The sequence below is a fragment of the Pristis pectinata genome, chromosome 10 (genome assembly GCF_009764475.1).
Source record: "Pristis pectinata isolate sPriPec2 chromosome 10, sPriPec2.1.pri, whole genome shotgun sequence".
Classification (NCBI taxonomy): Eukaryota; Metazoa; Chordata; class Chondrichthyes; order Rhinopristiformes; family Pristidae; genus Pristis; species Pristis pectinata.
The window spans coordinates 97,900,870-97,925,377 of NC_067414.1; the positions used below are offsets into that span (position 1 = coordinate 97,900,870).

At 41.1% G+C, this 24,508-nt stretch overlaps 1 protein-coding gene and 1 long non-coding RNA gene across 4 annotated transcripts in view; one reads left to right on the forward strand and one right to left on the reverse strand.

The window, feature by feature from the left end:
• LOC127575480 (cullin-9) overlaps positions 1–24,508 on the forward strand; it is a 163,884-nt gene that overhangs the window by 107,989 nt on the left and 31,387 nt on the right. For all 3 annotated transcript variants that reach the window (XM_052025410.1, XM_052025412.1, XM_052025411.1), the window contains 8 exons: positions 2,360–2,481; positions 7,104–7,286; positions 11,113–11,270; positions 13,761–13,962; positions 16,657–16,828; positions 19,314–19,459; positions 20,713–20,842; positions 21,214–21,416. In XM_052025410.1, the coding sequence (XP_051881370.1) occupies positions 2,360–2,481; positions 7,104–7,286; positions 11,113–11,270; positions 13,761–13,962; positions 16,657–16,828; positions 19,314–19,459; positions 20,713–20,842; positions 21,214–21,416 (1,316 nt within the window). The remainder of the gene's footprint in view (positions 1–2,359; positions 2,482–7,103; positions 7,287–11,112; positions 11,271–13,760; positions 13,963–16,656; positions 16,829–19,313; positions 19,460–20,712; positions 20,843–21,213; positions 21,417–24,508) is intronic.
• LOC127575483 (uncharacterized) lies at positions 20,467–21,256 on the reverse strand. The gene is made up of 3 exons (XR_007957071.1): positions 21,192–21,256; positions 21,067–21,104; positions 20,467–20,536 (listed from the first exon to the last, which is right to left on the reverse strand). It is a non-coding gene; the product is annotated as an uncharacterized LOC127575483 (long non-coding RNA).

Here is a 24,508-nt window from a genome sequence, read left to right on the forward strand (position 1 = left end):
TGCATATGACAGTGGAACAACTAGTAGTAACTGCCAGGAAGTAGTAGTGCACATTGTATTATTGCTCTCTTGTTTCTCTTACTGGCTTTGTATCTCTTGAGTTCATCTTTGTGCTAGGCTAAATTGCATTGGCCTTTGTATTATTTTTAGTGAACATATACTTTGACTTTTTTTCTTTCAAATAGATTTTGCTTCAGTTAGGCTCTCAAGGTTTGTACATGTCGCTTTACATTTATCTGTGGCCTTGACTCCAGATGTGAACATTCCCATCACTTTTCTCCCCCAGCCCTTGTGCATCCTTTCCATCTCCATCCTCCTCAGCTTGCAGTTTGACACCTCTCATCTCCTCTGTCCTAATTCCTTCTGGCGTGAGTTCTCACTTTTCGGGCTTTGCAGAGCCAGTTGTTGGTTGTGGATGTAAGAAGTTCTCTCATTCAATTTTCCGGTAACACATCCCGGCCATCAAGCATTGATTTTAATGACTTCCTCAATTCTCCCTTTCATCTGCCATTTTCATAATTCCATTTGATGAGCCTTCTTGCTTTTGCCTTTTGAGAAATTTTTGCATGGAATACCTGACCCTTTATAAGCAAGGCCTAGCCCACTCACAGCTTAATTCAGGTGAATAATGGACCTGTTTAAAACTTCCTTCATTCACTGGCACTACAATATATTTTGCTATTTTATTATATAAGATAGAACATAGAACAATACAGCACAGGAACAAGCGCCTCACCCCATGAGGTCTGTGCCGACCATGCTGCCAATTTAAACTAATCCCATCTGCCTGCACATAGTCTGTATCTATCCATTCCCTGCCTGTTCATGTGCCTGTATAAATGCCCCTTAAAAGTTGCTGTCATACCAGCTTCCACCATCTCCCCTAGCAGCGCGTTCCAGGCATCTGCCTCTTTCTGTGTAAGTAAAAACTTACCTTGTAAATCTCCTTGAAACTCTCCCCTTTTCCCCTCTTACCTTAAAGGTATGTCCTGTAGTATTTGACATTTCCACCCTGGAAAAAAGACCCTTGACTATCTACCCCATCAATGCCTCTTGTAATTTTATATACTTCTACCAGGTCACCATTCAGCCTCTGACTCTCCAGAGGAAACAATCCAAGATTGTTCAGTCTCTCCTTGTAGTTAATGTTCTCTAATCCAGGCAACATCCTGGTGAGCATCTTCTGCACCCTCTCCAAAGCTTTCACATCCTTCCTGTAATGTGGTGATCAGAACTGCACACAGTAATTGTGAGGGATGTTCTTGTCTTTAGATGTTCTCGTTCTTGTCTTTAGATGTTCTCTTGATCTGTTGCCTGGATTGTAATAGCCCCATGTCCTTGCTCAGTGTCGTCCTGAACATGAACTCTCTAAATCCAAGGCTTAGCCCAGCAACCTGGTCATAGTGGGCTACTGATTTTCAGGTTTTACCTAGTTTACTTCTCAGCTAAGTCTTCTAGTCCATCTCTGTTGGGAAGTATTTCTTTCCTTTACTGGAGCAGGGAGAAGCATAAATCCATTTGAGGGGAAACTTCAGCTGTGATGCACTCCCCAGGGCCCTACCATTCACTGTGAAAGTCCTACCTTCGTTTGTGTTTCCAAAATGCAACACAGGAATGATGTCTCTAGCATTTTCTTTTTGTTTTTCTAAAACTGGTGTCTTGCCAAGCACAAAAGAATATTTTAAATATGGTATCAAGGCAAACTATATACCTGGGGAGAAGTTGGAGTAGTGAGCATAGATTGAGCTTGTGTCTGCATTAATTTCCTTTCAGACAGGCTCCTTCAGGGAGAAGAAAGGTCAGACAGTGTTTATCTGAGTGGCATATAACTGTGAATAAGAGAGTGCGGAATAATGATGGAAGCCAGGGAATGCAGGAAAATGTATAGTCTGGGATGGATCTCGAATTGGATAAAAGCTTGAATCATGATACTACACACAATAATGCTATAAAGACTCTGCTTGACGTTTCTGTAATTTTACTTCAGTTATAAGTGCGTTCTTTGCACTCCACCTTCCCCACCGATGTTTGTTGTTTTTCTTGAGTTACGGTCTTTACTTTCTAGATATTTGGAAGTTTTTCCTGCTCTTGAGTTCACCTATATAGAGCAGACTTGATGGGCCGAATGGCCTAATTCTGCTTTGTTATCTTATGGTCTAATACTGCTTGTTACTGATGGACAAGGGTGCCTGGGCGAGCCAGCAGATAAAGCCTGGCAGAGGTGCAGCAGAGGATTGAATATAACTTGAGACTTTGGCGTGAGAGAAGGACTGACCCTGTTGCCTTCTCTCAGAAGATCTGCCTCCAGAGGAATTTTAGTTGGATGGTATTGTGTAAATGTGTTGTGTTGATATTGCAGATGGCAAAAACAAATCAAAAGACAGCAGTAGCACTTCTGCATCTGCGAAAGGAGCGACAGTGAGCAAGCCCAGCAGCATCTCTGGGATAGCACAGTGCTGGCATGGAGTGGTGCAGCAACAGGTAATGGTGGTTGGTGCTACACCTTCAAGTAGCCTAATGTAGGCTAGGAATGTGATGATGTAACCAAGTAGCTGTAAAAATTGCATTGGAAAGACCAGTGTTGCAGAGAAGGGATGGGAATGCCCCTGCGACTCGTATGCAGCCCCGTTTTATGAGTGTTCTCCTAGCAAAACCAGGGGGACTGTAAAACCATGCAACATATTGGTCCTATTCACCGGGTATGTGCTTATCCAAAGTTAAATTAACAGTTGCCCATTTAGCATGGGCTTGTTTTTATTTTGTTAATGTGATGATGAAAGTGGGAATGCTGAAAGTAGAGCAGAAGAAAAATCATGGAGGAAAGAACTTCATTGATAATACTTTTCTACATCTTGCAAGTACTTGTTGCCTAGTCCATCCAAAAAGTCACACTGGATCTCCTCTTTTTGGGCAGTGACTCGCGATTGAGGATGACTTGGTATTTGTACAAAGCAGTTAGTCCCTTTTTGGATCTCTAATTCCAGCTGAGATGGAGGAGACATTAACTAAAACTGACTTGTTTACACTGGAGTTTAGTATCTGAGGTGATCTTATTGAACATTTAATATTCTGTGAGACAGTTTCTTCCATTTGGAGGATCTTAAAGCTGGGGGCACAGATTCAGAAGAAGGAATTGGAGAGGAGATACTTCTTCACTTCCAGAATTGTAAATCTTCAGATTTTTTCACATGAAAAGGCTGTCAAGCCAATTCAGGATTGAGATTGATAGATTTTCAGGCACTAATGAACTGAGGGGTTGTGGGGATTGCCTAATGGTAGGTTGGAGTTTAGGGTAGAGAGTCAGCCATGATTTATTGAATAGAGCAGTCTTGAGGGACAGTTTGGATATCTCACTATATTTCTGATGCCCCTGGGCTCAATCACATGATGTAAGAATGTGAAAGTGGAGTTTGAACCATGACTCGCTGATTCAGGCTGATGTGAGATAGGTTGCTGGAAGGGGAATGCACTTATTCCACCTGACCACAAGGTGGGAGGTGTATAGTGTATGCAAGCAGCTCTGTCCCTTGAGTTTCAACATTTCCTTCGCACCATTGCCACTTCCATTCCATAACTTTAGAATGAAGATGGGATGAATATGTGTGGTGAATCACTTGGGAAATGCAAAGTAGCACATGAATAGCTGGTGAAGTTCACCTTTGCATCTTTCGCAATAACCTGGAGTTATTTGTGGAGTTCATGGAGAGTGTGTGAGCACAGTGTGTGCATTTCACAAGACTGAAGTGAAGTGGGGGGAAAGAAATGATGTGCTCATGTTTGAACAACAGATCAGTGTTGAAATAATAACAGCAGAAGCAGCAGCCCAAATTAAGAATTTGAAAAACGGTGAATAAAAATAAGTTTGACACCACAGGAAGGCAGTCAGGTAATTGGCTGGCAACTATTGTAATTTTCCTCTCCATCTTAACAGGTTTGCTGTAAAATACAATCCAGAGCAAAAAAAACATTAAAATTAGTACTTTAAAATGGGTTAGCTTGTCTAAATTATTAATGATTATTATTTAGCCGGTTGAAAAACTTAATTTCTATTTAAGTTACTGGCAGAATTACAGGACAGGTGATGTGTTCAGCTGCAGAAAGGGTCAAAGCAGGGAAAAAGACAAAATGAAGGGCTCTATCTGAATGAGTTAATAGGAATGATCTAATAGTTGTAGCAGAGATGTGGTTGTAAGATGACTGTGCTAGGATTCCTGGGTACTTGACTCTCATAAGTATAGGAGAAAAGGAGGAAGTGGCCTAGCTCTTTTAATTAAAGAAAAAGATGAATAGTGAGAAATGATTTTGCTTTGGAAGAGCAAGTTTGGTTGGACCTAACAAACAGCAATGGAAAATAATCACTTGTGGGAGTGATCTTTGATACCCCCTGCAACAGCAGTCACTTTGTAGCAACGAGAACTAGTCAAGAAAAGTAATAATTGTAGGCAAGTTTAATCTTGTCAGTTGGACAAATTAAATTGGGAAACAGACTTGAGGACGTTTCATTAGAATGTATTTGGGACTTTTTTTTGGATCAACACATTGCGGGTCTAATTAGGGAACAGGCTGGATAGATCGGGTCATGAAAAATGCGACAGGATTAATTATTGAACTGATGGTAAAGGATGTTCTGGAGAAGAGTAATCATAACATAGAATTTTACATTCAATTTGAAAATGAAAAACTTGGATCTAAAATGAGTGCCTTCAACTTAAAAAGGCAGAGTTGACTAAGATAGGCTGGGCGGCACGGTAGTGTAGCAGTTAGCGCGACGCTATTACAGCGCCAGTGATCGGGGTTCGATTCCCATCGCTGTCTGTAAGGAGTTTGTACGTTCTCCCGTGTCTGCGTGGGTTTCCTCCGGGTGCTCCGGTTTCCTCCTACATTCTAAAAGATGTACGGGTAGGTCAATTTGGGTTTAAAAAATGGGCGGCGTGGACTTGTTGGGCCGGAAGGGCCTGTTGCCCATGCTGTAAATAAAATTTTAAAAAATAGATTAAAAGGTAAATCTATAGTTAAGCAGGAGCAGACATTATAGAGATATTTCTTAATACACAACCAAAATATGCATTGGGAAATAAAAATCCTACTAGAATGATGATCCATTCATGACTAAGGAAGTTAAGGACGGTACCAAGGTGTTGTGAAAGAGTAGTGATAGGACAGAAGCTGGGGAAAATTTTAGATAGCAGCAAGAAATGACTAAAGAAAACCTACGAGAGGAATAAATTGAGAATTAAGTAGCAAAATATATGAAAATATATGCAGGTATATAAGAAGGAAGAGAGGAGCTCAAATAAATGTTGATCTCTTGGAGAATGAGACTAGACTATGTCAGAGTCTTTGATCTTGTATCTTTTCTTCACAGTGATGACATCCTAATAATACTAGAAATACAGTGGCTATGAGGATTTAGGAGCCTAAAACTATCATTACCACTGGGGGGAAGAAAAGTACTTGGCAAACTAATTGGTCAAAGGCTAACCTGATGGCCTCCATCCTTGGGTCTTAAAAGAAGTGGTTACAGAGATGGTAGGCACATTGTTTGTGATCTTCCAAAATTTCCCATATTTTAAGAAGGTCTCTATGAATTGGAAACAAAACATCCCCACTCAAGAAAGGAGGCAGACAAATCAGGAAACCAGAGTCAATTATCTGTAACCGTGAAACAGCTGAAATTCAATGTTAAGGAAGTTGCAGCAGGACAGTACAAAATCATATTACAATCAAGCAGAGTCATTATAGTTTTATGAAAGAGAAAGTGTTTCACAGACTTAATAGAGTTCTTTGAGGATGTAATGAGCTGGGTGGATGGAGGGAAACAAGATCTAGTATTTTTGGATTTCCAAAGGGTATCAACAAAGTGTCACATGAGAAGTTACTGCATGAGATCAGGGCTCCTGGTATTAGAGTAATATATTACCAGGAATAAAGGATTGGCCAACTAACAGAAAACATAGTTGGGATAAATGGGTTATTTTTACACTAGCAAGCTGTAACTAGTGGGGTGCCACAGGGAAGTGCTGGGGTCTTGACTATTTACAATATATTTTAATAACTTGTATGAAGTTTCTAAGTATATCATACTGACATTTACTGATGATACCGAGATGGGAAAGTGACTTGTGAGGAGGATGCAGAATCTGCAAGGAGGCTTGTGGTTAGTGAGTGGACAAAAATTTGGCAAATGGAGTATAATATGAGGAAATATGACATTATCTGCTTTGGTGAGAAGAATAGAAAAAGCAGAATATTGTTAAGTGGAGATAGACTGCAGAATGCTCTGGTGCAGAGGGATCTGTATGTCCTCGTACATGAAACTCAAAGCTAGGATGCAGCTACAGCAAATGATTTGGAAGGAAACTAGAACTTCTGATTTAATTGCAAAGGATGTGGAGTACAAAACAAAAGGAAGTCTTGCTGCAGGTGTACAGGGCATTGGTGAGACTATATCTGGAGGATTGCATACAGTTTTGGCCCCCAAATTTAAAGAACAATGCACTTGAATTGGAGGCATTTCAGAGAAGGTTCAATAGGTTGATTCATGGGATGAAGGGGTTGTCTTATGAGAAGAGTTGAAGCAGTTTAGGCCAATGCTGGTCAGAGTTTACAAGTGATTTTGTTAAACATACAGGAATGCTGAGGGGTCTTAATAGTGTTGATGCTGAGGGTATGATCCCCCTTTTGGAAGAATCTAGAACTGAAGGGTGAAGTTTCAGAATTTGAGGTCACCCATTTAAAAATCAGATGAGGAGGAATTTCTTTTCTTAAAAGATTATGAATGTTTAGAATTCTCTACCTCATAGTGCCATGGAGGAGAAATTACTGAGAATGTTCAAGGTGAAGGAATTCACGGGAGAATTGATATGAGGCTAAAATCGGATTAGCAGAGATCAGATGGTGGAACAAATGAGAGAGCACTATATCCTACTCCTATCTTCTTCGTTCTTTTGTTTTCAGTTCATGAAGTGGTGCTTTAATTCATTGCATGTTATTGGAATAGGGAAGAGGTGGGAACCAAGTCTCACATGTTGGTTGAATGACTGCACATTTTGAAAACATGCCTTTCACAATTTGTTACTGACTTTGTTTTTCTCCCCCATTAGGTTAAACGATTTCTGGATGGAGCGTGGAACTCTCCTGATTTTGTTGAGCGCTACAGGGATATGTACCTGAAATTGAAGAATGCCATGGAGGAACTGTTTGGGCAGCAGACAGCCTTTGTATTGGCATTGCGCAAGGGCTTCTCAGCAGCACTTCTCCAGCTATCCCACCTCACTGCCATGCACGTAGGTGAAAATGCTCAACTCACTATTGAAGTAACTGTATCGAAAGCCTGTCCTCTGGGGTGGCAACTTCTTGCAGAACCCTCACCAAACAGATTGACTTAGGAATTGCCTTAGAAGTTGCAGCACTGAAACAGACTATTCCTCCAACCAGGCATAGCTGATGTTAATATTCAACACAGTTCTCCTATTCCATGCATGTCATCCCTGCCTATCATCTTTCCCTGTTCCTTACCCTCTTCTGTGCTTGTCTAATTGTATTTTGAATGCATTCAGTTTAACTCTGTAAACGTTTCGGATTGATGTCCTTTTGCTGGTTGCTGACCTGAAGTGTTCACTGTATTTCTGCCTCTGCAAGTGTTGCTTGACCTGCTGGTATTTCCAGCACTTACTGTTTTTATTTCTTATCATCATTTTATTTTTTAATGTAAACAGCTCCAGGCAATGAGCCCATTGATATGGTACCTTTTTGAACTATAGAAACTGATTTAGGAATGTTCTTTCTTTGCGACCATCCACCAAAATCATGAATTCTTCCATTGGTAGGTATAGTGGGTTACTTAGTGAATGATGACAGTGAGATTGGCAATCAACATGACTCCCAAGTTTGTGATGTGGATGCTTGGCAGTTTAAACGTAAAAATATCCCAAAATACTTTACAACAGTGTTCTCAAACAAAAAAATTCAGATTCCAAACCATGTAGGCTCCGAGGAGGGTTTTAAAATAGGAGATAAGCAGGAGGGTATTCCAGAATTTTGGACCTAGGTAATTAGAGGCATGCTTGCTAATGATGCAGCTATGAAAATAATTGAAGCAAATACTACAGTTTGCTGGGATCTTATGCCATAAAAAGACATGATTGCCTTATTTGTTGTGGTTGGAGGAGGGGAGGGGAAGGGGATGGTTGGGGTGCTGTGACAAATGGCAAGACATTGATCAGAAACCAGTTTGTGAAGAGTGATGAGTTCATCATGCAATAGATGCTGCCCACATATCATCCTGTGCACCAGAGAAATGGATATCTCACTGTAATGGTTACAGTAGTGCTGCAGTGTTTAAATTACTGGACTAGTAAACCAGAGACCTGGATTAACAATACAGAGATCTGAACTCAAATCCCACTGTGGCAGCTGTGGAATTTAACTTGGCACTAATAATCTGGAATTTATAAAAACACCATTCTTGTTAATAATATCCCGATTATCATGAAAACCATTAATGTCTTTACTTGGTCTTTAGATCCATAGGAATATGGTTGTCTCTTAAATGTCATCTAAAATGATCCAACTAGTCGCTCAGGAGAAATTAAGGATGGACAATAAATGCTGGCCTTGCCAGTGTTACCCAGATCCTGAAAAATACTTCAGCTGTTAAACTAAGTTTACCAACGATTCAACCTTGGAGAATTTAATCTGTTGGGGTGAAAATTGATAGTAATTAGCAAACAACTTGGTCTCATAGATGTTGGTTTGTTAGTATGCCTTCATTTATATTGTTTAATTTAAAAAAAGTACCAACTAAAAGTCAAAAGTCAATATAAAAGAATATGTCTGATTAGAAAGAGAATGTGTTGCAAAGTGTGAGTTCACAAATGTGTCATAGTCACATAGCACAAATGTGTCATAGTCAAACAGGCCCAACGGGTCCATGCTTACCAAGATACCCATCTAAGCTGGTCCCATTTGCCTGCGTTTGGCCCATATCCTTCTAAACCTTCCCCATCCACATACCTGTCCAAGTGCCTTTCAAATGTTGTTAATGTACCTGTCTCAACCACTTCCTCTGGCAGCTCATTCCACATACTGACCACCCGCTGGGTGAAAAAGTTGCCCCCTCAGGTTTTTGTTAAAACTCTTTCCCCCTCACCCTAAACCTATGCCCTCTAGTTCTTGATTCCCCAACCCTGCTAAAATGACTGTGTGCATTCACTCTATCTGCTGTGCTGATTTGGGCTAGAAGGTTTGCTGGTTAGAACTGGTTAACTTACTGTGTGTTGAGATTAGATGAGCTGCTTTTCTGAATTTTAATGCTGTAGTCCTATAACTCTCCTCTAGAGACTGATAGCATGTAAGGGACATTATAGCATTATGGCAAGGGAGAATGCAAGCATAATGGAACTTAAAAAAAAATCTTGGGTTATTTGTGTCATGCTGGTACCTGAGAGATAGGACATGCAGCTAAGTAGCCTGACAAATTTTGAAGGCTGATCCCAATGCTTCATTTTGTTTTAGGTACTCCCACAGTTAAACTGTTAAAATGCCACCTCTCTGCACATTAGTCGAGGTCAGGACCCTTAAAATATTAATGGTAAAGATAAAGATTGAAGTTCCGAAGACCCACTGTACTGTCACTGGTAAAGACGGAGTGACACAGACCTTCTGTGGTGTCACACACAAAATCTTGGAGTGACAGAAATCTGTTGTCCTACTGCTGGTGAAGACTGGGACTGATCAGCTGCTCTTGTTGCCTCTGCTAGAGGCTGAGAATGGCCTTGATAACTTGTCTACATGCAAACTCTGCTGCAGGATATAAGCAGCTTTTGTTGTACCATTGGTTTGCAAGGCACTTATGGTTTGTATAAATTGAAGTAGCCAAAATTTTTCCCCTTCTGTTTGATCTTTCAAAGGTATTAAACCCAAAAGTCCTTCCTGAAATAATAATTCTTCGTAGAAGCAAACCAAGACGCACATTCATCACGTTTTTACTTGTAGCCATGGATACAGATAAAACATATCTGCAATTAACCGTTGTCAGATTTCATTTTAAATTTCTTCCACCCCTCACACAGTTGCATTCCTCTTCGTTGCCCTGTGCATTTTTGTTATTACTTTCAGCAGACAGGATTTCATCAGTAGCCAAAATAACGCACAGATTTATAGAGACGTACAACTCAGAAATGGGCCCTTCAGTTCACCATGACCATGCTGACCTTTTGTACATCTACGCTAATCCCATTTGCTCATATTATCCTTCTATGCCTTTGTCTATTTAAGTGCCTGTTCAAATGTCTCTTAAACATTGTGATTGTTTTTAACTCCAACATCACCCTCTGGCTGCGAGTTCCAGATATCAATCATGCTTTGTGTGTAAAAAAAAACTTGCCCCCCACCCCCCAGCAAGACTCATTACCCTCCCCTACCTCATTCCATCTGCTCATCCACCCACATAGCTATCCACCTGGATTTCTTTCTCCCTTGGTTCACCTTTCCTATCCCCTCCCACTCCCCACCTGGTGCAATCTGCCCAGCATCTGTAGTCTCTTGTGTCTCCTTTCCCCTCATGGGTTCTTTGGAATAGACATATGATGTTCAAAGACCAGGTTGAGAAAACTTAATTAACAATATATGGATATTATGAGAAAGTGGCAGAAGAGCAGGATAAAACCACTAGGGATGGGAAATAATCATTTCAGTCTATCCCACGTTTAACCAGAGGAAACTACGGCACATCCTGAATTAGATGACAGATGGAGAATCATTCCAGTGCTGTGGCAAGGATGAGATCCCAGTAGGAGATGCTCAAAGTTTTGAGTAAGAGGCTAGAATTTGAGCAGCATCACTGCACTCAGGGTCTATGTAAAAGGATGTAGGAAATGGGGTAGCAGTTTGCAGGGAAAAGAGGTTTTTTTGGGAAGACTGATTGTAGTCTCAAAAGGGAGGATGACAAGACTTCAGTGGGATGCATCTACATTATTTGTAATGGGGTCAGGAAAGGGCCTGTCAGTAATTTAGCAAGAATGGAGTAAGAGGAACTGGAAGCGGTGATGTGAACGAGGTTGGTAACTTTCCTGTAAAAGACTTTGTTCTAAATGTAACTCTGTTCTTCAGGTTAGTGAGCGGTTTGCACAGTACATTGATCAACGTATTCAAGAAAGTGAGATGAACACAAGTAATGTGGAAACATTAAACCAGCTGCAGCAGTTCTTGGAGCCAATGCTGTTCCTTTCAGGACTCGAACTCGCTAACATCTTTGAACATTTCTACAGGTAATTTGATTGGATTATAGAAAGGAACAGTTGCTTCCCTTCAACCATTTGGTTCTTGAACCAATCTGCACAACCCTAATCACTATCTCAGTATAGTGGCACTATCATTACTTTGCACTACAATGGACTTTTATTTGTTCTAATTGTGTTCTTTCTTGTATAATTTTGAATAATTTACGTTGTTAATTTATGTTTTTCTTGTGAATCTGATGCTATGTGCCTGTGATGCTGCTGCAAGTTTTTCATTGCACCTGTGCATTCATATACTTGTGCATATGACAATAAACTCGACTTCGACTTTGAGAGGAGGGAAGTTGTTATCAGTTCAGATTCTGAGCGGCTTGTTAGGCTGTTCACAGAGTTTGGCTGTGTTCTCGGTCACTGAGGTAATGAAGCATTCTGTGCTTGCTAATACCAAGATATGGAGAAGGTCCTGACTGGAGATGATAAATAATCATTCATTTACATAGGTGCAAACAAATAGCCATATAAAATTAGAGAGAATACAGCCATCTGTACCAGAGACATTATGGCTTTACCATTGCCAAATCCACATCTAGTCAGCAAAATTGAAATTCATGAAGTAAGAGGATCAGAGGCAGCATGAATAAGAAATTGGCTTGGGACAGAAAGCAAAGAATAATGATAAATTGTTAGTTTTGTTCCCAAATGGAAGGAAGTAGACTTTGTTCCACTGGAGTCACTGCTGGGATAATAGCTATTATTGATATATTTTAATAACATGCATGAGTGTATGGAGTAAAATTACCTGGTGCCACTAAGTCTGGAATAATGATGGCAGTGGACTTTGTGAATCTTCTTAGGCAGCCCCTTGAGGTCAAGGATGACTTCCTTTCACTCTGGTTTAGTGGGTTCTGAGGTGTCCAATGAGAATAATATGGGAACAGCAGAATCTTCCACAAATTGGATAAGTGGTGCCTGCCAAGGCTGGTGGGTAGTTTGCGAGGTGGTTCCTCCCTTCTACCTCTTCAGCAGTGCTCCTGGTGCATGGCCTCAAGGTTCTTAATACCATCCCAAATGTTCCTTATCTACCTAGAATGGTCATGGGCAAGTGTTTCCAGGACTCAGTTGGGATGTTGCATTTCTTCAAGGAGGCTTTGAGTGCATTTGTGAATCTTTCTCTGTCCACCTGGTCATCTCCCATGACACAGCTTGGAATAGAGTGTCAGTTTTAGCGATCTGTTATGGTGCATGTGAACGATGTGATCAGTGAAAGGCTGGTGGAGTGGTAGATGTTATTATAGACGTGAATATTAAATGATGCACTTTGGCAGGAAGACTATGGTAATATATGGGGACAGATCTTCTGCCCCACCTCCAGTATTTCTGTCAGACTTTCCTAAGTTTTGTTGTGGAAGTCTTGATGTCCAGCGCTGGTCTGTGCTTATGCCAGGAGCAGCATTTTCCACTATGCTGCATGTGTTCCTGGCTGCTGCCTCACTTCATCCTTGGAGTCTAAGGGAGTGCAGACTTTCCAGCTGTCAAGTGCGTAATCTGTCTGGTCTCCCTTGTGAAATCGATATGAAGGAACAGCTGCTGGGAGAATTATAACATACCTTTTAATTTCATTTAATTCAGTTAATTTAAATCTATTTAGTTGTGTAGGACATTTTTTGTTTTTATTTCAGTATTTATTTTACAATTTTTAATACCTCCAGAGTGTTTTTTGAATATTTGTAAATGCCAAAAACATTTGCAAATATTCAGTTTCAATGACAGCTGGTGAGTCTACTGGTTGTCAAAGCCATTCTGTGAGTGCAGTGGGTACTTGCACTTGGAGAGCCTCTGTATTGCATTTTGCTGTGCAGGAGGTATTCATCTGCCGTGTGGCAGCCTACCAGCCCAAGACTGCACCTGGAGCCACATTGGAAGGAGTATAGTGGTCCAGGGACTTATAGCCATCCATTTCAGGGCAAATGGAAAATCTGCTCCAATGTGTTCTAAATGGTACAATTTTAGAGGGTGTACAGCATCAGAGACTGGGGTGTCACATTTGTTTTAATCTTTGGAAGTGGCACAGCAGTGGCAAAGTCGAGTTTGTTGTCATATGCACCAGTACATGCGTGCACAGGTGCAATGTAAAAACTTACTTGCAGCAGCATCACAGGCACATAGCACCATATAAACAGCATTCACAAGAAAAACATAAATTAAACATAAATTATACACAATTTTTATCAGAACACAATTAGAATTTTAAAAAAAAGCACGAAGTCCATTTTAGTGCAAAGTGATCAAAGTAGTTTGAGCATGAAGCTGGGATCCTGATCAGGATCATGTGCAAATTGGAGAGGAATGGTGGTGAGGTTCCCATACACCACCTGCGCCTGGCAGAGGTCGCGGATTGTAGGAGTGCACTGGCCACAGGGGTTATGTTGATTTGAGGAGCTCTTCACCACTTTAACAGCCACAAGTGAGAGTATATCTTGTGTGGTAGTTTTCTTCTCAGCTGTTGTTTCTCTTCCATAGGTACTATCTGGCTGATCGGCTACTGGCCCAGGGCAAAGTGTGGCTGGAGCGAGCTGTGATCGATCACATTGGGACCTGTTTCCCCAGCAGGTACCCTCAGCAGATGTTGAAGAATCTCACCGAGTCAGATGAGCTCCAGCAGGAGTTTCACCTCTACAGGCTGCAGCAACTTGATAGGAAACTTGAGAACCTGGCTGATGAAGTAAGTGTTGAATATCCAACTTATATTTATTAGAGCAACTGGAGGTAGTTTTTGTCATCATCAGTCCTCTCAAAACCAATCTGCAGCAGTTCAGTACATTTCCTAAGGACTTTTGTTTCAGAATGAAATGGCTTGAAGTTGCTGATGGAAACTGAGGTGTCTTATTTGACATGCCCTACATTAACAATATAGCTTGAGGTTAAACATCTTCCCTGAGTTTTGGGTCTGGATTGCAGCATTATTTCATGGTTTTCTCTGTTGCGATATATAGGAAGGCTATGCTATATTTTAATGACTTTTATCCCTTTCTGTTTTTACTAAGTGACCACTAGGTTACCTTAGCTTGGTGTACTCTGCTTAGAAGGTATGCGATTGCAAATGTCATTAAGGAATCTCTTCTGGATTCAATGAGGTGTCATGACCACAAGCATCATTAGCTTCCAGTGGGCCTGACATAAATTTAAAGTGATGGTAATTTGACTGAGCAGTTTGTCTTGTTCTCTTGCAATAACTTGTTGAAGAACAGAGAGACTGGGAGGTGTATGTGAACAAACCTTTGAAGGTGGCAGCACAGAATGAAAAACCAGTTAAAATGAGTTTTGTTAGTATTGAATACAAAAACCTGGAAGTTATGTTGAGCCTGTATAAATATGAGTTCAGCTGCAATTGGAGTATTATGTCCAATTCTGGACTGTGCACTTTAGACAAGTGGAAATCTTGTCAAGGGTGGAGAAGGAACCATCTGGGATGATCCCAGAGGATTTCAGTATTGGATTGAAGGAAGTTGAGGTTGCTCTCCTTAAAGGATAGAAGGACACAGAGTTTATGGAAGAAGATGTTCAGAAGCATGGGTCTAAAATAAAACTAAGAAAACCTGATATTTAAAATATTTAGTAGAAAAGATACAGTGGGTAAACCTCCTTCATCAATCAAGTGGACAGTAGAGGGTCAGGGTGAATGGTTATTTATTTTGGGATAAGATGAAGGTATCTTTCCCAGAGAACAATGTTAGGGCCACTGTTCCTTTTTCTATATTAATGGCCGAAACTTAAGGCTGCAAGCCATATCTTCTAAATTTGCAAATGATGCAAAACTTTGCAGTATTGTGAACTGCAAGAATGATAGTGAGGCATTGAGTATAAAAGCAGGAGAAATCATGCTGAACCTTCATGAAACACTGGTCCAGTCTCAACTAGAGTACAGGAAGTTCCTGGATTACAAACAAGTTCCGTTTTTGAGTCTGTTCGTAAGGTGAATTTGTATGTAAGTTGGAACAGTTACATACAGTTCACATCCAGTGTTAATTAGTCCTAAATCACTACAAGCTTCAGTTATTTATTGCTATGTATTAAGATCCAAATGGAATTTTGATTCCAGTTTCATTATAGTTCCACACATAATGTGAAGCAATCTAAAATACAACATAACTTGTTATCGCCGGGATATGTGAAGACTGTCATCAGTCTTAAGTGCGTATGGTGTCATACATTACAGCACAGTACTGTGGAGGTACAGTTACCACATCGAGTGAATTTTGTGTATTTTCCAACTGACGGACAAAATCAACTTAAGGACATCTGTAGAAATGGACCTCGGTCATTACCTGGGGACGACCTGTCGGGGGAGAGCGAGTGCTGGATAGATAGATAGACAGACAGAGAGGGAGATAGATAGAGAGATAGATATGGTGGGTGGGGGCAGTGGGAGAGAATGGCTGGTGACCATTCATGGTGCCTCTCATCATTTGGAACTCCTTGAACATCCCTGCCCTGAAATAGTGGTACAGACTGTAACACATGAAATCCACAATCCAGCCGTTCGCCACCTCCATCACCTGGAAAAAGTCAACACTGACAGGCAAACAGTTCTGCGCTCAGTTCCGCGCCTTCTTCCCACCGTTCGTAAGTACGGGCATTCGTAAACCTGGGACTTCCTGTATTGTGTTTTCTTCTGGTCACTTCATTGTAGGAAGGATGTGAAGGCTCTAGAAAGGATTTATAAGAATGATTCCAGGGATGATGGACTGCAGTTTCAAGGATAGTTTCAAGGCTGAGACTGTTTTCTTTAGAGATGAGAATGCTGATTGAAGTTTAGAAAATGATGAGGAATCTAAATAGAGTGGTTAGTGAGGCTGTTCCCATTGGTGGAGGGGTCAAAGACTGAGGTAAGCAGTATGTGGTTGGAATGTGGAAGGCATTGCCTGCAGTTGAGGTGGCAGCAGGTTTCATTGTGGCCTTCATGAGGGAATTGGATAGATGTATGGTGAGGAAAAATTTGCAAGATTGCCAAGAAAGGGCTGGGGACAGGAGGTGGAACTCGTGAATTGTTCCAGTAGAGAGCTGGTATGGGTTCAAAGGGCCAGTGGCCTCTTTCTGTAACCATTCTGTGATTCTCATTGTGAACTAAAATTCACAAAATTTTAGTGGTCAAACAAAATTCAAAGGGATTTCAAAAAGGATTGGATAACTACTTGAAGATAATCACTGGCCCAGGAACAAGTTTGCCCAGAATTCTGACAAAATACTGTTGTCATTTCATGGCCCTTCTGTACTGTAACAATTCCATCCCATGTCCATGTGTTGAATCTTTTTTGGTAAGTGATGTGCTTTTGAACATTTCATTGTGTTGAAATTGCTAATATAAAGGCAGGTGGTTTGATGTTTACATTTTACAGTGAACTTCTTTGTGATGCAGATGATGGAAGATCAGCCATTCATTGCAGAGGAAGAAACAGATCTGAAAGTCCTGGTGCTTTCTCCACGCTGTTGGACCATATCTCCCCTGTGCAATCAAGATGATCCTAAGACATTCTTTCCACTGGCACTCAGTAGCTTCCTTGAGGAGTTTTCTGACTTCTGTACTCATAGTTAGTATATGTTGTCATGTACAAAAATTTCATCTAATGCACATATAACTAAAAAGAGAAAAAGGCTCGATTTAAGCAACTAAGTCAAAATTAATTGAGAACCACTGCCCAGAGCCATGTTACATTTTGCTCTCTGGTACAAGAGATAAGATGAAGATGCTTGAAAAAGAATACATTGTCTATGAAGAAGGGAGGCACATACAATTATTTGGAAATCACTTCCAGAGAGATGACAGGCATGGCTGGGTCCAGTGACCTCTTCCTGTGCTGTATAATCCCAGATTAGTTACTGCTGCTTGGGACAGTTTGCAAGTACTTCTCTAAATTTCATACTGCATCTGGTAAACTAGCCTCCTGTTTGTATGATCTAAGGTAGTAAGCCGTCTCTTGGATGGAATCTCCTCAGCTCCCCATCCTGTATTGTATGATTGCCAGTTCTGTTAAATGGAGGCACAGGGTTGTGAATAGAGTAAATCATAAAGAGTGTAAGATTGAGAATTTGGTCAGAGTGGGGAGCCTCAAGATTGTTGTGGTTTGCATAAGTTTAAGGGAATAAAATCTTGTGAAATTTTTTAATGCTTAAATGCAAGTTTGTGTGGCTGTTGGAGAGAAAAATTGCTCTTAAATGAACAGCCCTTACTTTTAAACTGTGATCAGTGATTCTAGGCTCTCCCACAAGGAAACATACTCCCCACATCCACCCTGTGAGGATTCCCCAGGATCTTGTGTATTTCAATCATCCCCCTCACTTTTTTGAACTCCAGCAGTTAAAAGCCTACATGTCTAACCATTCCTTATAAAGACAATTACCCATTCCAATTCACGGCCAAGAAAATTTTCTCTTAAATATTTCCAAAACATCAACATCCTTCTTTAAATGAAGCAATCAATACTGTATGCAGTACTCCAGATGTGACATTCCTGGTGCCCTTTATAACTGAAGCATAACCTCCCTACTTTTCTATTCAATTTCTTTTGCAATAAATGATCAGATTCGGATAGTCTTGCAAATTAATAACCTTCTGCAAGTCATGCATCCAGTTCCCTCTGCATCTCAGAACTCTGCAACCTCTCACACTTTGGTTATTTTTTTCTGCCAAAATAGTTTCACATTATTCTCCATCTGACTCCATTTGCCAGAACTTTGCCGACTCACTTAAATATCCATTTGTAGCCCTATTTTCCTCTTCAACTTATTTTCATACCTGTCTTTGTAGCACATTCAAACCCATACCTTTGATGCCTACATCCAAGTAAAAAGTATAAATTGTATAAAGTTGAGACCTCCAGCAGCAATCCTTGTGACACATCACTTGTTACATCTTGCAAACCAGAAAAAGACCCATTTATGTCTCTGTTTCCTGTTAGCCAGCCAATCTTCTATCCACATCAAAACATTTACCTCTAACACCATGAGTCTTGATTTTGATTGAGCTGTGATTGAATTGAGGAGGCAGTTAGGAGTCAACCACATCAGTAGTTCCAGAGTCACATGAAGACCAGACTGAGTAAGCACAGCAGATTCCTTTCCCAAAAAATCTGAACCAGATGGGCTTTTATAACAGTCCATCAATTTTGTGGCTATTGCTACTGAGGTCGGCTGTTTTCTTTTGAGATCCAATTTATTAGTTTCATTTAAATGCATCAGTTGCCATGTTGAGATTCGTAATCTCTCTGGATCAATGGACTTAAATTTTGGGCTATTTAAGCATATACTGCACGCAGTTGAGACACTAATAATATCCAGCTTCTTTAATACAGTCATGAAAATAGTTAAACTAAATTCTGCATGGGGATAAAATAAACCATCAGATTGCTTTACTCTGGTATACTAATGAAAAATGTAGCCTGGTGGTTCCAAGAAGTGATTTTTGCATGCCTGTTCAGACTTGTGTTCTTCACCTGAATAAAGTTGTACAATTGTATCGCTCCTGTCCTCAAAGCTTTGATGACTCACGACTCCATGGCCCAGCAAGTTGACTTAAGGGTTCTTGGAATCGATGCAAAATAGATTCACTAAATTGTTCTTGAGAAAAAAAAGAGTTGGTGAGGAAACCAAGTAAGGTTGGTTAATGCTTGAGTTTAAGTAATCTCACTGGGGTAGAAGATCTTGAGGGAATTGACAGGGTGGTTGTTAAAATATTGTTTTTTCAGGCTGCAGAGTCCAGAACTACAGAAAATAGTCTCAGGATTAGCCGTTAGCCTTTTAAGATTGATGTAATGGGAAAATTCTTTACATAGGAATATGAATCTTTGAAATTCTCTACCTTCAGAAGTGTATGTGCTCAGTTGATGAATATATTACAGTCTAAGACTACAGGAAGACATGGGGATCAGATTAGAAAGTCATGTGACAGGGAATCAGCCACGATCGTATCAAATGGTGAAGCAAGTTTGAGAGTTGCATGGCCACCTACTGCTTCACTTACATCTGTCTTTCTTGATAATGTGGTTCAGACTCTGCTTTCTGTCCTTCTGCTCCTAGGTCAGAATGTATATGGGTTCAGTAGCACAAAGCCTCGGCGGTTACAGTGGACATGGCTGGGACATGCGGTCATCTCCTATGGATCGCTGACCTTGCACGTGTCCACCCTGCAAATGTACATCCTGCTGCAGTTTAATGAACAGGAGGTAAGCCAGGAAGGTCCATTACTGGTGAAGTTGTTTTAGAAGTTGCTGCTCCATCCAGCTATTGTGCACTATGTTGGTCCACGCCTTGGATCTTAAAGTTACTCTTAACTGATCATTTCTTTCTGTAAATGGTGATGCAATTTTCTAAGTTGCTTTGAATAATTTCCACAGACTTTGTTGCATTTAATGGAATTCTTTTATCCATTTTATTGCACTTAAGAAATTTGTACAATTTTCTATCAGCAATTGATTTTAGTATCTTATCAATTTGTTGGTGTGATTTGCATTGTGGAGAAGTAATTTCTGTACTATTTGTTGCTGATTTAAAACTGTACTTGCTATACAATATGCATAAAAACTCAAAGTAATGTCATAAAGATAAGATTGCGCTTTGTCTTGTAAAGCAAAATTTAATGATGCTGACCAGATTAGTTATGCACACCAAATGGTACGATATTAATTGGGATGCAGAAATGGAGAGATCAGCAGAGTAATGTGCATTAATCTTTGAATATGTGGGAACAAATTGATATGGCTCTCTTGAATAAAACAGAGGGAGCATGGGATTTTTTAAGAACAGTTATTTGCAGAATATGGGTATCACCAGCAAGGCCATCATTTGAAGTCCATCTTTAAATACCCCAGAGAAAGTGGTGGTGAACTACTGCCTTGACTGCTGTAGTCCTTGGAGTGAACTTACTCCCACGGTACTCTTAGGTTGCGAGTTCCAGGATATTAAGTGATTTTCACTGGTAGTGATTTTAGAGGTTGCTGAAATATTTTCAAATCAGTATGATGTGTCACCTGTAAGGGAACCTGCTGGTGATGGTGTACTCGTGCTCCTCTTGCCTCTATCCTTCTGGGTGACATGGATCAGGGGTTTGGGAGTTGCTGTTAAGAAGCCTTAATGAATTGCTGTAGTATATCTAGTGGATAGTGTACACTGCAGCTATAGTGGATCATTGGGAGAACGTGGAAATCTTTGAGGTGGTGGATGGTGTCCAGCTTTCTGGGAGATGTTGGCATTGCACTCATCCAAGCAAACATAGAGAATTCCATTGCACGCCTGACCAGGGCCTAGTAGATGGTAGAAAGCCATAATTCAGTAAGCATTTTAAATACACATGGAATATAAAGTAAAGCTATTCAAAACATCTTTAAATCATTAGTTCAACCCACAATGGCCTGAATAATTGTGATCCAAAAGATTCTTGGATTCAAATTTCTTATATTTTTTGATTTTCATCTGCAAGGAAGTTTCTATGGAAACCATTGTAAAATCGACTGGCTTGTCCCCAGTTCTGATCAGTCATGCATTAGAACCTCTGATAGGAGAAGATCAGATCCTCATACAACCGGTCACTAATCAGGATCAACTCAAAGGTATGTACATTCCCTAACTCTATAATTACTGCTCAGTATACGGGTATTAATTCACCATAGTGTTCCTGCTCCAAACTATTGTAAAATATGTTGGGTTTTTATGGTAGAAGTATTCTTTTCAGTAATGAGGGTGATAGAGTAGATGTCATGTATATGGATTCTCGGCAAGTTTCAGGAGTACAGGGAAATAAGACAAGGGGAATGGGAATGATGGGATTACTCACCTGGGAATCAACTTGGATCTGATGAGCCAAATGGCCTCCTGTGTTGAAATAAGTATATATGTCAAATTAAGATCTGGAACGCTTGGTGATATAGCAAAGAAAATGTTGCTGATTGTTCTACTTACTTTCAATCTATGTACTCTTCAGGGATCCTGAGGTTAAATGAGAAGATGTTGGCCAGAGGATCAACAAATAAAGATTACTTCTCACTGCTGCCAAAACAGACCTATTTAAATGTGGATGAAGATGCTGCTAGCACATTGGAACGCAAAAGAAACGTTATCTATTGCGTGATTATTCAGATTATGAAATCAGAGAAAGAGCTTCATATTGATAATCTTGTCTTCAAGGTAATCATTCTGAAAGGAAAACAAAAAGTGCTGGAAACACTCAGCAGATCAGGCAGCACCTGTGGAAAGAGAAATGGTGGATGTTTCAGGTTGAGGGACTGGGAAAGAGAGAAAACAAGTTAGTGTAAGTTGCAGATAGGGTTGACAAAGGATCGAGATAACAAAGAGAATATCTCTGATAGGATGAGGGTAGGGTTGCCCTGGGGGTTTAGCTGCTGATGAATGTATCTGGTTGATAGATTTATTTGGAAGTTAGAGAGGAAACAAACAAAGGAACATATGAAAGCTGTGTGATGCAGGTCAGAGCTGCAGGAAATGCCCAGCACGTTAGTCAGCGACAGTGGAGGGAGAAAAACTGAGCTAATATTACAGATGAATGACTTACCGCAGAAGTGATCAGTTCTGACATAACAGAGCGAAGATGTGTAATCTGAAATCGTTGAAATGGAAATTGAATGTAGCTATGGGATCTTGCGTGGGTCAAAGCTACATCTGTCTTTTAGTGGGATATATGGAACAGCCTTTGTTTCAGTCCATTTCAAGCCCTACCCTCAACCTTTTTTCTGTTATGTTGGCGATTGTATTGGCAGTGCTTTCTGCATTCATTCATGCAGAATTTGAAATTTTCATTACTTTTGTGTCAATTTCTACCCTGCTCTCATTGACGTGATCCAATTTTAACTCTTCCCTTTCCTTTCTGGATATCCCAGAGGATAGCTTAGTGACAAACATCCATTACAAGCCCACTGACTCCCACAGCCATCTTGACTCTACTTCCTCTCACCCTGCTTAATTAAAAAATCCATTCCATTCTCCCAGCTCCTTCATTGTCATTGTATCTGCTCCAATGACCAGATTTTCCATCTTCCTTAACCGTGGCATCCCTTCTACTGTCGTTTCCAGAGCCCTTGACTGCATCTCATTTATTTTCCACACCTCCACTCTCAACCCTCTCCTCCCATACAGATTAAGAACAGAGCTTGCCTCATCCTCATCTTCCACCCCACCAGTCTCAACACATCAGCCTTAGCAATTTCTGCCACCAACAAGGTTCCAGGACTAAACACATCTTCCACTCCCTTCCCCTCTCCTTTCAGCATTCTAAAGGGGCTGTTCATTTCACAACTCTGGTTCACTCTAACATCTCCACTGACCACTTCCACTCCATTATGGTATCTTTCTATGCAACTGCAGGAGATGGAACACCTGTCCTTTAACCACTTTCCTTCCAGCCATCCAGGAACCCAAATGATCCTTTCAGGTGAAGAAGCAATTCACTAGCGCTTCCAATCTAGTGTACTGCATTTGGTACTCATGATGTCTCCTCTGCGTTGGAGAAACTAAAGGAAGATTTAGTGACTGCTTTATGCAGCACCTTTATTAAGTCCGCAGAAGACTCCTGGAGCTTCCAGTTGCCTGTCACTTTAATTCTCCTTCCCACTCCAGTCGATCTGCCTGTGGCCTCCTGCACTGTTGTAATCAGGCCCAGCTCAAGCTTGAGGAGTTATACCTTATCTGTCTGGGCACAGGTAACTCGGTTGCTCCATCGTATCAGGACATGCCAGTTCTGCTGTTGGTTGTCGTCTGTAATGTTAACTCATTTATTCTTCTCTCTATTGATCCTGCCTGATATGCTGGGCATTTCCTGGATTTCAGTTTTTACATATTCCATTGCTTGTTTTCTTTCTCTAATAGCAACTGTTAACCTAATAACCAGATAACTTTAACAGCTTATCCCCAGAACAACCCTGGCTTCACCTTATCAGAGATATCCCCTTCATCCTATCCACATCCCCCCCCCCTCCCCCACCCCCCCCATTCATTTTTGCTATTTCCCAGTTCTGATGAATTACCTTTGAATTATTAACTCTGTTTTTCTCTCTGCAGATGCTGCCTGACCTGCTGTTTCCAGTGGGACACATAAGAAGCTGGAAGAACTCAGCAGGACAGGCAGCATCTGTTGGGGGTGGGGGGGAATGGACAGTCAACATTTTGGTTGAGGCCCTTCATCTGGACTGAAAGAGGGGAGATGGCCAGTAAAAAGAGGTGAGGGGAAGGAATGGGGCAAGAGCTGGCAGGTGATAGGTGGATCCAGGTGAGGGGTGGTGATAGGTGGGGGAGGAGGGAGTGGGAATGGTGCCAGAAGCTGGGAGGTGATAGGTGGAGGTGACAAAGGGCTGAAGATGATGGCATTTTATAGGAGAGGAAGGTGGAGCATGGAATCAAGGGAGGAGGTGGGGAGGGGAACCTGTGGGAAGAGTGTGTGGGTGATGGACAGACTCAGAGGGTGAAAGAGGGGAGAGAGGGTGATGGGGTTTGGGTAGATCAGGAGAGAGAAAAAGGACAGGCAGAGCAATTTGCCGGAAGATGGAGAATTCAGTGTTCACGCTGCTGGGTTGTAGACTACCCAAGTGGAATATGAGGCGCTGTTCCTCTAGTTTGCGTTTCGCCTCACCTTAGCAATAGGGGAGGCCAAGGACAGACATGTTGGTGTGGGAATGGGGAGGGGAATTAAAATGGCTGGCAACTGGGAGATCCAAGTGGCCAAGGCAGACAGAGCACAGGTACTCGGCAAAGCGGTCACTCAGTCTGTATCTGGTCCGGTGTAGAGGAGGCCATATCAGGAGCAATGGATGCAATAAATAAAGCTGGGGGATGTGCATGTGAATGACTGCCTCACCTGGAAGGGCTGTTTAGGGTTATGGATGGTGGTGAGGGAGGAGGTGTAGGGACAGGTGTCACACCTCGGGCCATTACAGGGGGAGGAGGATGAATGGGGAGGAATGAGCAGTCCAGGGAGTCACGGAGGGAGTGATCCCTGCTATTTCCAGTGTTTCCTTTATTTCAGATTTCCAGAATCTGCAGCTTTTTGAGTTTCAATTACCCTGAAAGATCTTCTAGAACGTCGTCACATGAAGGACTGTAACAATGCCATGAAATGGTTCATAACCATTGCATTAAATTTCACAAGAGATAGAGTAATTGAATTTGGTTTAGAAATCTGAAATTTAAATATGTGCATTAGTGAAAGTCACTGTGAATTTGTCAGAACTACCCTGATGTCCAAAGAATAATGCCCATCATCCACATTC